This window comes from Oryx dammah, unplaced genomic scaffold (assembly GCF_014754425.2).
Source record: "Oryx dammah isolate SB20612 unplaced genomic scaffold, SCBI_Odam_1.1 HiC_scaffold_4, whole genome shotgun sequence".
Taxonomy (NCBI): domain Eukaryota; kingdom Metazoa; phylum Chordata; class Mammalia; order Artiodactyla; family Bovidae; genus Oryx; species Oryx dammah.
The window spans coordinates 88,038,026-88,051,910 of NW_024070188.1; the positions used below are offsets into that span (position 1 = coordinate 88,038,026).

At 55.5% G+C, this 13,885-nt stretch overlaps 1 protein-coding gene across 3 annotated transcripts in view; it reads right to left on the bottom strand.

Annotated features, from left to right (window-relative positions):
* The window catches only part of RPS6KA2 (ribosomal protein S6 kinase A2), a 275,569-nt gene that overhangs the window by 24,796 nt on the left and 236,888 nt on the right, over positions 1-13,885 (bottom strand). For all 3 annotated transcript variants that reach the window (XM_040239178.1, XM_040239179.1, XM_040239177.1), the window contains 3 exons: positions 11,767-11,869; positions 5,394-5,524; positions 4,111-4,236 (listed from right to left, as the gene is read on the bottom strand). In XM_040239178.1, coding sequence (XP_040095112.1) covers positions 4,111-4,236; positions 5,394-5,524; positions 11,767-11,869 — 360 coding nt within the window. The remainder of the gene's footprint in view (positions 1-4,110; positions 4,237-5,393; positions 5,525-11,766; positions 11,870-13,885) is intronic.

Genomic DNA, 13,885 nt, shown 5'->3' on the forward strand with positions numbered 1-13,885 from the left:
CCCCCCGATGACCCTGAGATGGGGGTGCACGGGGGGACACCCCCCCCGATGACCCTGAGATGGGGGGTCAGCGTCGTACCCTCCCAGGTCAGACTCTCCTGGCGGGGGACCCTGGGCACCTGGTGGGGTTTGCTTCAGCGAGGGGCAGGGACCAAGCCCAGGACCAGACTCTTCTTGTTCAGTCGCCAGGTCGTGTCCCGCTCTTTTCGACCCCGTGGACTGAAGCACGCCAGCCTCCCCTGTCCTCCGCTCCCTCCCAGAGTCACTGAGTCACTGTTTCATGTGGTCTCACTAATTCAGGACCTGAGTGTAAAAATGCAGCTGAGAACAAGTGCAAAACCAGCAATTGTGTTTCCTGGGTGTATACCTGGGTAGGGTGGTTTCAGTATATTGGTATAAAGACCTAGAACTGAAATTGCAGTTTAACTTAAATTGCAGTTGATGTGATGACAGAGTATTTATGATACAAAAGTAGGTATTTATAAGGCTGAGATAAACTTAAAGCAAAACAGAGTGATATTTCCAAGAATGTGAGAGCTGCTGTACACTATACTCTGAGCTTGGAGGCTGATGGTTCAGGACTGGCCCCGAGGCCCCTCAGAAGGGTCGCACCTGGACCCCGGCTCTGGGCAGAGAGGGGGTGTCATGCCCTGCACAAAGCGTGTTCCTGGTCCACGGCCATCCAGCAACCAGGACAGCAAGCAGAGGCTCCGCAGAGAAGGAAACCGTCCTCATCTCCAGACTCCAGCTGCCGATTTGTCTGCCTGACACTCCTTTATGCTTTAGGCTGGGGTTCCCAACCTCGGCATGCCTGACCTTGTGCGGTTGAGTCTCTGGGGCACCGGGGGGCTGTCCTGTGCGGGATTCGGGGAAACACCCTGACCTCTGGGCACTACACGCCAGGAGCGACTCCTGCCCTGCGCGTGTTCCCCGGGTGGGCAGAATCACCACGGTGTGATGGCCTCGGGCAAAGCCCGCGTATTCTGCCCACAGCCCTTCTTTCTGGGGGACCGCGGTCTCCTCCTGCGGCTCTGCACGCACAGGGGACGTTCCCGCCCCCTCCCTGTAGCCTCACAGAGGGCACGACTGGATGGTCTCCGAATCAAACCGACCCCGTTCTCCGTCCAAGAGTCTGCAGCGCGGGGTTTGCACACTGTGGTGGCCTGGAGAGGTGTTGCCGGAGTTCAACAGGGCGAGTGCGGAGCTGGGACCCATTCGCAGCCGAGTCGCTGAACCGCGTCACGTTTGAGAGCATGCCGAGCAGGGCAGCTTCTCGGCTCCTCCGCCAGTGAGTGCGGCGCTGCTGCCCGTCAGGTCAGCAGAGCACAGAAGAGCCAACACACGCTTCGTGGTGTTCTACCTGGAAACGCTGGAGGGAACAGAACGGGGAGCCGCGGCGGGGCGGGCAGCTTTGGGAGCAGATGGGCTCGTCCTGAATGCTCTCTGTCGTGGAACTCCCGCCGGAAGGAAATCCAAACGGGGCGTCTGCCCCCCGATGGAGGAGCCGATGCTCGGCGAGCAGGTAACCGAGGCAGCTGCAGTCCTGGGCGTGCGTCTCACTGGAGGCGCCCCTCTCACTGGAGGCGCCCCTCCTTCCTCGCCTAACCCAAGGAAGCTCCAGACGAGGAATCACGACCCACCAGGGGCTCAGAGACCAAGAGGGCGGTCCCTGCGATGCCCACCTGCCCAGTCTGTCCAGGGAACCCCGAGGATTCGACTTCAAGGAACTTCAGCTTCAGCTCGGACTCTCGCCATCTGCTGCAGCCACAGTTCCCAGCTTCAATGCCCAAGAAGCTGGGGCTGGAATCCCCGGAAATGCCAATTGTGGGGTCCAATCTTTGGGGACAGAGTTAGAAGCCAGTTGCTGACAAAGCTGAATTCAGATGCTGTCTTTTGGTAAGAGCTGGATACCGGACGCTGGGGGAAAGACACCGTTGCCTTAGTCAGCGGGGGCTTATTTTCAGAAAGCTCCCGTGTCAGGCTGCACTCTGGAAGGGCACCAGGGTCGGGCGCCCGCTGAACAACAGACGCATTTCTCTGCGCTCAGCGGAAGCCTCGATTGTCTCTAGGACTGGGTGCTGGCCACCCGACACAGTGTCTGAAGAAATCCTGTGAGGAGTGAGCCACGCAGAAAGAATTTAAGAAGCCCCTGCATGCTCACGAAGCATGTGAAATATGTTAAGTAAAACTGAAGTCCTCCTGTCCAGGCAGCACTTGGTTCTCCTCTCCCCCACTGGCTGGTCTGGACGTAGGAACAGCATCATCCGAGATCCCGTTAAACCCTCCCGAGGACGAGGAGAAATGAAACTCCTCTTTGAGCCAAATCCCGAAACGCATCCGACCGACATGCAGGGTGGCCCCATTGCAGCTGCAGCCCCACCCACCCAGGGATTTAAAATCGTGCGATATTTCCTTCCGTCAACCACTCCTCGGTGTGGTCAAGACACTGGGCAGGCTGACGACCCCAGACCCACCGAATGCACAGACTGAGCCTTCCTCCAATGTAAACATTCTGTTGTTTGAGGAATTCAAGATATATTTGTCACAAAGCCATGAATTCCCAGCCCCACTTAAACCAAGGACCTGTGATGCTTGGGGCTGGCATCTCCATCAGGGCTGAGCGTGTCCTTGGGGTACTGTCCTGAGCGAGGCAGTGGGCAGACGTCCTGCTGGACACGAGGATTATCTGTTCCCAGGAGTGGCTGGGGAGCCGGGGGTGGGGTGGAATGAGGCCACGGCATCGCAGCCGTCGCTTCGAACAATCTTCTCGGAGCTCAGGAGATCACAGGGGCTGGAACAACTCTATTCCACTGCCTGCTGCACAGGCTCCATCTGTCCCCAGAGGCTCCTTAAAGAGCAGGGGAACGTCACGTGCACCATCCTGGGATAAGCCAGGTAATCAGGGACACCATCGGCTGGACCTGGGTCCTCAAGCGCCTCCCGGCCAGCTGAGTGGGCGAATGGTAGACAGACCAGCTCCCACCCTCGTGGAGAGAGAGCGCACGAGTCATGCTTTTTCAAAAATTAGACTATGACTTTAGCAGAAAGTTTCAGCTTTCATCCACGTTTTTGTTATTGTTCAGTTGCTTGGTCGTGTCCCGCTCCTTGTGACCCCATGGACTGCAGCACGCCAGGCTTCCTGTCCGTCACTAATTCTCGGAGTTTGCTCAAACTCAGGTCCATTGAGTCAGTGATGCCATCCAACCATCTCATCCTCTGTTGTCCCCTTTTCCCACCTTCAATCTTTCTCAGCATCAGGGTCTTTTCAGATGAGTCAGTTCTTCAAATCACGTGGCCAAAATATTGGAGCTTCAGCTTCAGCATCAGTCCTTCCAATGAATATACAGGACTGACTTCCTTTAGGATGGACTGGTTGGATCTCCCTGAAGTCCAAGGGACTCTCAAGAGTCTTTTCCAACACTACAGTTAGAAAGCATCAATTCTTTGGTGCTCAGCTTTCTTTATGGTCCAACTCTCACATCCACACATGACTACTGGAAAAACCATAGCTTTGACTATCCACATTTTACCAACCAGAAAATGCAAGAAACTGATATTTTGGATTTCAAGATCAAATATTGAATTTAGCAACAATTACAGAAGCAAAAGGCAGGATGGAGAGAGTGCCAAACTGGGTGGTAGACAGTTGTCACTGCTTACTGGGCCTGATGTTGAGGGTAAAACTGCCAGCTCTCTGCTGAAGCTTTTGCAAATGTTACAAAATATCTGCTTCTGTTTATCTCTTCGATTTAAGTTTGGTGACTGTAACTTCCTTCCTCATCCCTCCCTGCTTCCTCCCTTTCTTCCCCAGATGCACTGCCTATGTCCCAACTCTACATTTTCTAAAATACCGAGCACCCAAAGCTTTTGTCGCGATGTGTTTCAGGTGGAAAGTTACTAAAGGCGCTCAGCACCCACCTACACGTTGACTGGAGAAGAACACACTCACAATTTGCGAAACAGCTTTTTAAGAAGTGACCTGATATCAAGGCAAACGGAACTGCCCACATCAGAGCCTGGGGAAAGATGCGTGAGAGTGTGTTCGCGAAGCCGGCCGTGCCCGCGGGGGCCCGGCAGCTGTGGACGCGTGCCCGGGCGCCCTGCTCTTACCTTCACGGCGTACTCCGCGTCCGTGGCTTTGTGCACGCAGCGCTTGCACACAGAGTAGGAACCCACCCCGATGTCCTCCTTGATCTCGTAGCCGTCAGTGAAGTGGATGTTGTTCCCATGTAGCTGCTGCAGAGACAGCGGCAGAGAGCGGGGTCAGGGGGCTCCGGCCTGCACACATGGGGACACCGAGGCTAGGAGGGCGCGGCGGCTCAGACCATGGTCGCAGGGCTGGCTGGCGGTGGTTCCAGATCTCAACCCCAGAGTCCCCATCTTTCGGGTCAGGACCCTGGGTTGGCTGCCCCACATGCTTCCCCCAAAGACCCCAGGGAGTGAGGATACGGAGGCAGGAGGTCAGATGCCCTGAGACTCAGGCGGTGGCTGTGGTGCTTGTGTCCAGAGCGGGGTCTGGATGCCAGCGTCTGATGGAAATCCCACCCCTGACGCCCCTCCCCATCCCCACCTGCTGCCTCAGGGTGTAGACAAAGTCACCCATTACGGTGACACAGCCACAGCACGGTCCGTGTTACACAAGCTGTGTTTCCCCAAAGGGCCTTGCGGAGAGAAACGTGGCCTTCCAAGACCGTCCACCACACCCAGACTCGGCTCTTGAAAGAAAAGTAGTCCTGATGCCTCGTGAGAGTCTCTACAGTGCTCACCTTCACACAGTGCAAACCTCCTTAGGAAAATGGCACTTTCACCGACCCCCTCGAAACTACATTTCCTGATGGCAATTGGGACATCCGCCATGGTGGACACTCACGGCCCTGGGGAGGTGGGGGAGCGAACCAAGGGGTTCTACAGGATCCCCTGCATGATGGGGGATCACTGGACGTGGGGGACCGCCTGGAAGATGGGGGACCGCCTGGAAGATGGGGGACCGCCTGGAAGATGGAGGACCGCCTGGACGCGGGGGACCGCCTGGACGTGAAGGACCGCCTGGACGCGGGGGACCGCCTGGACGTGAAGGACCGCCTGGACGCGGGGGACCGCCTGGACGTAAGGGACCACCTGGAAGATGGGGGACCGCCTGGACGCGGGGGACCGCCTGGACGCGGGGGACTGCCTGGAAGATGGGGGACCGCCTGGATGCGGGGGACCGCCTGGACGTAAGGGACCGCCTGGAAGATGGGGAACCGCCTGGACGTGTGGAACCATTTGGACGCGGGGGACCGCCTGGACGCGAGGGAATGCCTGTACGTGGGGGGCTGCCTGGAAGATGGGGGACCACCTGGATGTGGGGGAGCGCCTGCAGGTGGGGGACCACCTGGACGATGGCACGTTACCTGCACGATGGGGTGAACCGTGGCTTTGTGCAGATCTTGCTGCGAGGGCTCCTGGACCAGGCTGGAGGCCACAAAACTGAATCCTCTAAACAGATGGTGGGCGTTGGCGCTGGGGGGGACGCCGGGTGAGTCTGCAGGTAACAAGCAGAGAGTCAGCCTTCCCGGGGAGCTGAGCTACGACAAGGTGCAGAAGCCCCGTGAGTGTGTGCGCACGTGTGTGAGCTGTGTGTGTGCACGTGTGCACCTGTGTGTGCAAGTGTGTGCAGGTGTGAGGTGTGTGTGCACAGGTGTGTGTGTGTGTGTGTTAGATGAAGAGGTAAAACAGAGATCAGAGAGGCTGAGCCACAAGAAACCACACTTTATTTTGTGGCTCAGCTGGTAAAGAATCTGCCTGCAATGCAGGAGACTCGGGTTCAATCCCTGGGTTGGGAAGATCCCCTGGAGAAGGGAACAGCCACGCACTCCGGTAATTCTGGCCTGGAGAATTCCATGCACTATACAGTCCATGGGGTCACAAAGAGTCGGACGTGACTGAGCGATTTTCACTTTCACTACAGCAAAAATACTCAGAACAAAAACTTCAGGATGATCATTGGTAATAACGTATTCGATATTCATTCTGAGCCACAGCCCTTGGCCCTGCCCACTCCAGACGGAGCCCAGAGCCACCAGCAACCTCGGGGTGAGCTGTCACTGTGGGCAGGGCCCGGGAGGCCACACTCTGAGTGTCTCAGTTCAGCAGAACCGGGCACAGGGACGCAGGCCCAGCAGGGTGACCCTTCTGTCTCCCGAGGGTCCCCAGGGGCCTGCCCGCAGCACGCAGGGCGCTCTGCTCCCGGACCCTCAGGGAGCCCTTCAGTGCTGACCCTGCTAAGCTCTGTGCACGTGCTTGAAGGCTTGACTGCTGCTGAGATGGGTCCCGTTGCAAGCTCACCATTAAGGAAAACAAAAGGATAAAAGACTGGCAGAGAGAAAAGATCTGCATCGTACTGAACAGACAAAACTCTCTATTATGCAAAAAGCTCCCGGAGACCAGTGAGCAAAGGGGGAAAGGCCCAGGAGAAAAATGGGGGAGGGCATGGAGGGCTCCTACCTGAGGAGGCGCTCGGTCCCTCTAACGGGCACGGTGACCAGGGCAACGCGCTGCCCGGCAAATCGGCAAAAGCTCACCAGGCGCGTGCGGGTTTGGTCAGGGCTGGCACTGCAGTGGTGGGTGGGAGCCCAAGCCGGCAGAATCCTTGCAAGGCTGACGTGGTTTGTCTACCTAAGCATAAATCCACCTGCCTCCCAAAGAGCAGCAGTGATACTCCTACCCCACAGAACTACTTTAAGGTGATTAGAAATAAATGTGGAAAACGTTGCTCTTAGCAACATTTGTAACAGCAGAAAAACATCCTGGCGACAACCTGGATATTTATCATCAAGGAAACCACGCTGTATCCGTGTTGCAGAAGTGTTGCTGCAACCAACAAAGCTGTATCCATGTCATCAGGACGCTTGGTCTGGTGCAGGGAACGCCAGTAAGACGACGAGGCCCAGAATAAGACACAGCTGTGTCAACTGACAAGACAGCTGGTCAAGTGGAAAAAGAAAATGCGCTGTGGAACGCACCCAGGGAGAAAAATTCAAAAATATGCGTCTTAACGCATTCTAAAGCACATTACAGTAAAGCCATAAGCAATATAAAATAATAAAGTCCTGTCGTGCCCTGGGGGCTTCCCAGGTGGTCCTGGTGGGGAAGAACTCGCCAGCGCAGCAGGCTTTAGAGACCTGGGTTTGATCCCTGGGTCGGGAAGATCCCCTGGAGAAGGGGATGGCAACCCACTCCAGTGTTCTTGCCTGGAGAATCCCGTGGACAGAGGAGCCTGGCGGGCTACAGTCCATGGGGTCGCACAGAGGTGCACACGACTTGAGCGCACCTTTTGACTTGGTTTGAATACTTCATTTTGACGTGGAAACAATATATAAACTAAGGCTCTCCTGGTGGAGCAGGGGGGTGGGTGGGGGTCAGCTGCTGCAGGAATGTGCATTCTCGTCCTGAGCATTTTATTTTGGGGGAAAGGCAATTGGGGTGCTCCTTCCATACCCAGGAGCCTAGCCATGAGCTGCGACCGGGCAGCCCACATGGCTCTTCCAGGGAGAACTTATAGGGTGACAGGGGCTTCGCAGGCTTGGCCCACCCTCTTTCAGCACCTCTGACCATGAGAACGTGGGTCTCAGCCCCTGACGTCTACCTGGCAAAGGGCTCCAGAGTCACCCGAGTGCCTGAGATCAAAGCTGACTGCACTTGGAAGCAAGGTGTCAACATGCTAGACTGGAGAAGCTTAATTAGAAAGCACAAGACTCGGCTGTGTAGTTTCTAGAATTTGGAAATTATGCACCGAGATGGCAGAGGCAGCAAGCGCCTTCCAAAGAGGTTTTGTTCCCGGGCCCGTTTTGACTGTTTTTTCCCCGCAGAGAACTCTGGCTTTGAGTTTGCCTGCTCTTAAAAACCCCCAGGTGACGTGTCCTGGGCTAGGTCTGCGCCAAGCACAGGGACACAGCGTCGGTTCAGCCACCGTCAAGCCCAGAGGTGCAGGCTTGGATGGAAGAACTCGAGCCCACGCCAGGATCTAGGGTGAGCCACGTACAGGCTGAGGGCCGAACGGATACAGGCTCAGTTACAGCAACTGGGAGTCTGCGTGGGCAGGATGTAGCTTCCTGCGAATTTGAACTGATACACCTTCCTGGGTGAATGGAGAAAGTCTGTGGATCAAGCAAGCAAGGACTTCAACCGTCAAAGAAGTGTGAAGCCCAGGGCCATGCCTTCTAACACTCGGGGTGCCTCTCCCTGCTCAGACCCAGCAGAGACCAGCTGAGGTTCACACGGAGCTCACGGGAGGTTATCACAGCCAACACTGGTCCGTGCGGCTGGGCATGACCACACGGTAGCGGCAGCCGTGACTTTTAACAGGCTTTGCAGTCAGCTAGGGGACACCGACTTCTAGCTCAGTGCTAGAAGAAGGCGAACGTGTGAGTTGGATGAAAGGAAATGTAAAGCTGAGTACAGTCAACCTTCGTCGATCCTAGGAGTGACTTCTGACTTGTTGCAATGTTTGTTGTGCTTTTAAAGCTTAGGCTGGCATCTCCCGCGGGTCAGCAGACTCTGAAGGGCAGCTGGTGTGTCGTCAGGGAAAGTCCACCAGCTTTAGCATCAGCTTAAGCTAAAAATGAAAGACTTGAAGACCGTGACAAAAAATTCCGACTGTGTGTCCAAGTCTGACACAGGGCCTGGATTACCTGCTGCTCCAGGGTTACTCCGCATCTGCTGCCCTTTCAGTCATGAACTCGAATCATGTGCTCAGAACAGTCTGGTCTCTTTTGAGTAGAGAGAGTTATTTTTCTATGTCTTGGCATTTCAATTACTACCTCCTCAAAGGCAAACTGTGTCGTGCAGTAAGTACAATTGACTGGAGAAATCCAAACAGTCAGGAGTAAAAAAAAGCTATTTCTGGACAGCATTAAAATGCACTGTGTCTAATTATGTTTTCCTTTAGCTAATAATAAAATAAACTTGAATTCTCTGCACAAAAGATATATGATGTGCTTTAAAAAAAAAGCCTGCTAACAACATGGGCCAATTAGGTTGGGGTTTAAATTCTTCATGGATGATACAAAAAGCAAGCACAGGTGAATAATTCAGAGTTGACTACGTTAGCATTTTCTTGCCAGGCAACACAAATCCGGTCTTTATTTCAGGATTTTAAACACAGTTCCCAATGATGGAAACCCTTGGTGAAACCGTGCAGCTTTCCTTAAGGACCTGGAGGGGGTGAGGGTGCTTGTCACAGGCAGCGTTCTCTGCTGGAGTTAACCCTTTCTGGGTTCCATGGCGTTTGGGTAAGCCACGGAGAGGGCAGACAGTGACCTGCTCAGGTGGGCACAGCCAGGATGGAATCCCCCTTCCTGCTCCGTCTTTCCAACCTCTGGGGCTAACGAGTCCCCTGAGTCTGTGAACTGGGCCCGTGCTGCCAAGTCAAGGACTGGCCACCCTCACCTCCAACACACAAGGGCTTCCCGAGGCCGCTGAGAGCTGCGTGAGCGCCCCGCCACCTTTCCTAGAGGACCCCTGGGTCTCCAGCTCCTCCTGAGCAGCCGTGCGAATCTCGCAGCAGCGACTGGTCACCCTGACTGTGGCCGCAGGCCTCATTTGGGCTCTGGCCCCGAGGACGGTCTTGGTTTTATCTGGGGGCTGCAGGAGGACCCGGAAGAGACCAGTGAGTGTCTGTGCCTCGACTCCCTAACCAATAGCGCCCAGCATCCGCTTCCTTTCGGGTCCTGGAGCCTCCACTGTAGGGATCTGGAGGCACCTTCCAGGCCCCAAGGACGGCCCCTTCCCACCTCCGTGTTTGCACACGGCTCACATTCCGAAAGGGCCCCTCTGTGGTGTGGAAAGCCAAGTGGATTCTTTGTTATAATGTTATCCACTTGATATATCATATTTGACTGTCTATTTATTTCACGATTGTCTTTTTTAATCATAGATAGTTTCAGGTTCAGTAACAGTGAAAGAGGAGCAGGAAATGGCCACCCACTCCAGTATTCCTGCCGCGGAAATCCCATGGACAGACGGAGCCTGGCGGGCCACAGTCCACGGGGTCGCCAAAGAGTCAGACACGATGGAACAACAATAGAGAGCAAAGCGTGAGAAGCCCCATGCGCACAGCACGCAGCCCCAGTAGCTACCAACAGGCTGAACGTGTCCCATCCAATCTCCAGAATAAGGCACGCTCGGTCGCTCAGTCGTGTCCGACTCTTCGCGACCCGGCAGACTGTGGCCAGCCAGGCTTTCTGGAGTGGCTGCCATTTCCTCCTCCAGGGGATCTTCCTGACCCAGCATTCAAACCTGTGTCTCCTGCGTTGCAGACGGATTCTTTACCACTGAGCCACCTGAAGAGTGGGTACAATCTCCAGAAGGGGCTTGTCCCGGTGTTTTTAGACCAAACCACCATGCCTTTACCGTGAGGAACTGGACTGTGTCCACAGAATTCCCATGCTGAAGGCCAGAGTGACTGCACTGGGAGAAGGGGTCTTGAGGGTGTAAGTGAGATCGTAAGGGTGGGGCTCTGATCAACAGACTGCTGTCTTTATCAGGAGGAGGACCCCAGGGGCCTCTCTCTCTCTCTTCTCGGATACAGAGTGAGTCCACGTGAAGCCAGAGGGAAGGCGGCCGTCGGCAACCCAGGATAGGGCTCTCATGGGAAACCAAGATAAATTTCTGTAGTTGAAGCTGCCCAGCCTGCGGTATTTTGTTAAGGCCACCTGGGCAGACAAAGACAATCGCCATATTTTTACAAAGTTAATGCATGCTCAGTCACTCAGTCCCATCCGACTCTTGACTCTTTGAGACCTCATGGACTGTAGCCCACCAGGCTCCTCTGGCCATGGGATTTCCCAGGCAGAATATTGGAGAGGCTTGCCACTAATATCACAGAATGACAACTTTTAAAGGGAGCTGAGAGTTGGACTGTGAAGAAAGCTGAGCGCTGAAGACTTGATGCTTTTGAACTGTGCTGTTGGAGAAGACTCTTGAGAGTCCCTTGGACTGCAAGGAGGTCCAACCAGTCCATTCTAAAGGAGATCAGTCCTGGGTGTTCATTGGAAGGACTGATGCTGAAGCTGAAACTCCAATACTTTGGCCACTTCATAAGAAGAACTGACTCCTTGGAAAAGCCCCTGATGCTGGGAAAGATTGGGGGCAGGAGGAGAAGGGGACGGCAGAGGATGAGATGGCTGGATGGCATCACCGACTCGATGGACATGAGTTTGAGTAGACTCTGGGAGTTGGTGATGGACAGGGAGGCCTGGCATGCTGCGATTCATGGGGTTGCAAAGAGTCAGACACGACTGAGCGACTGAACTGAACTGAACTGACCAGTTCTGATAGAATTTGGTAGACCTTAGGAGTAATTCAAGACACGTCGTGGAAGCTAAACTCACGAGTCCATCTGCTGTGCTGAGCTACAGGAGCTGACGCAACTTTTCAAACAGCTGTTTGGTTTTTTTGCACGAATAAGGTCAACAATTCATGCATTTACAGACTTAGCTGACAGCCTCCCTCTTCCAATAAAACCGCTAATTAAATGAGACTTTCATTGCCTTGAGCTTCTTTTCTCGAACTTTGCAGGGTGAGTCCCTGGAATCGGCAACTCAGGCCCAGAGGGAGCAGGAGGAGCAGAGAAACGAGAACAAACAGATCTGAGGGTGACTTCCCCTGGAGGCGCCCTTGAACCTGGGGCTCTCTGACCCCGGGGGTGCCTGGCCATACCTGGCAGGGCTAGAGGACCCCCCATGGGAAAGTAGCCCAGGCCACCCCACCCCTGCCCGCACACACCTGTGGGTGTCCTCGCCGTGAACTCGGGGTCGAAGTGGAAGGTGTCCTCTGGCCTTCCCACCGCTGGCTTGAAAGGCGGCTTGATCTCCTTCCTGTACAGCTTCTGCAAGGAGGGCAGGATGGAGCGGGGGCTGAGGGCTGGCAGGGGGATGCAGGGGAGGGGCTGCCCATGCCCCCTCCCCACTCTGCCAGGGCACCGCGGCCCCCCCCAGCTCTGACACGTGCAGAAGCACCCCAAGAATGTTACACTGAGGACACCACACAGCCGCATCGTCTGCACGCAGACGTCTAAGCCGCGGCTGCAGGGAAAAGGCTTTGGGGGCATCTAACACTCTGATTTTAGCGTGACAGTCTCGATCATTTCTGTGCAGTAGAATCTGCTTCAAGTAGCATCTGACAGGTCAGTCACGTCCACCTCCCCAGGTACCAGCAGCAAGAGCCCTGATCCTCTGTACCATCACCCGTCCCCAGGACTGGGAGCCAGCAGCTCAGATGCCGCCAGTTGCCGGGGACACTGACCCCATCCACACCCGCCTCACCCGCACCGCAGGGTCTTTGCACTTCCTGGGGCACCTATTCAGGCTGCTCCCAGATTCGGGCCTCCAGACCCCTCTGTTGGAGTACAGGGGCTGAGTTGGGCTTTGCAGTTGATATACATGTTTTTGCACTCTTGCACAGGCCCTCGGAGCGCCTGTCAGAGAGCCGGCCGCTTCTGGGGTCTGACTCAGTCTCATGGTGACTGCCTTGGACAGGGTTCAAGGGCACACCTTCGTGTACGTTGTTCCAAGCCTGACTCCTCGCTGATTGCTTTTAAGGAGCAACACAAGGGCATTCAGAGCCGGGCAGGACATGACTGATGATGCTGAGGTGTGGGGGGAGGTAGGGAGAGGGAAGGGGGAAGCCCCAGGGCCTGGGATGCCCGTCTGGGGAGGGAGGTGGGCACTGGACCGGCACGGCCTGGCAATGCCAGGTATGGGCCAGGGGTTCCATGCAGGCGGATTTGGGAATGGGAGGCCTGGGTTCAGTCAGCTTGCCCTGGGAACAGGCAGCAGCTGGCGTCAATCGTGGGGAGCCGTGCACCCCGCAGCAGGGTGTGGGAACCAGGAGGAGTGTCTGGCTGCAATCTGTCAGCTCACGTTCTCCCCAGCCTGCCTCACTGGCGGGCCCCCAGGCCCCAGCTGGGAACATGGGGCCCTTCCCCAGGCTCTGGGGTCACCAGGCCTGGACTCAGGGCCCCAGACGGGTGGCTCTGCAAACGGATGCAGGGGCCTGTCTGGATCTGCTTCCAGTCTCTCAAGGACTCGAGAAAGCAGTTTTTATCACCAATTTTACAGACGAGAAAACTCAAGCTATAATAGGTTAGGTATGACCCCCTCCAGGGTCATGGGTGACGAAGGCACAGGCAGGGGGTGGGCCTGGGTCTCCAGACTCTTCCCGCCTCAGCGGAGACCCTGCTGGAGCACACCCTGGAGAAGGCGCCGTCCGCACAGACGCACTGACCGCTGGGCTCCCTCTAGGGTTCGGAGCGGCCTTGGCCGCGCGTGCACACGTGGAACTGCGGTGTGCACTCGGGAGCCCTCGGAGGAGAAGTGAGCTAATCCAGCCTCCCATCACTTGGTCGTTTCCAGCCCTGGGTGAAGAGATTTCATTAGGAACTGAGTTACCCTTTCCAGAAATGGAAAGATGCTGCTTTCTGTGCTAACGCACCGGCGGGTGTGTGTGTGTGTCTCTGTGTGTGTGTCTCTCTGTGTGTGTGTCTGTGTGTGTGTGTGTATCTGTGTGTGTGTCTGTATCTCTCTGTGTGTGTGTCTGTGTGTGTGTGTCTCTCTGTGTGTGTGTCTCTGTGTGTCTGTGTGTCTCTGTGTGTGTGTCTCTCTGTGTGTGTCTCTCTGTGTCTGTGTCTGTGTGTGTCTGTGTGTGTGTGTGTGTCTCTGTGTGTGTCTCTGTGTGTGTCTGTGTGTCTCTGTGTGTGTGTGTCTCTGTGTGTGTGTCTCTGTGTGTCTGTGTGTGTGTGTCTGTGTGTGTGTGTCTGTGTGTGTGTCTCTGTGTGTGTGTGTCTCTTTGTGTGTGTCTCTCTGTGTGTCTGTGTGTGTGTGTCTCTGTGTGTGTGTGTCTCTGT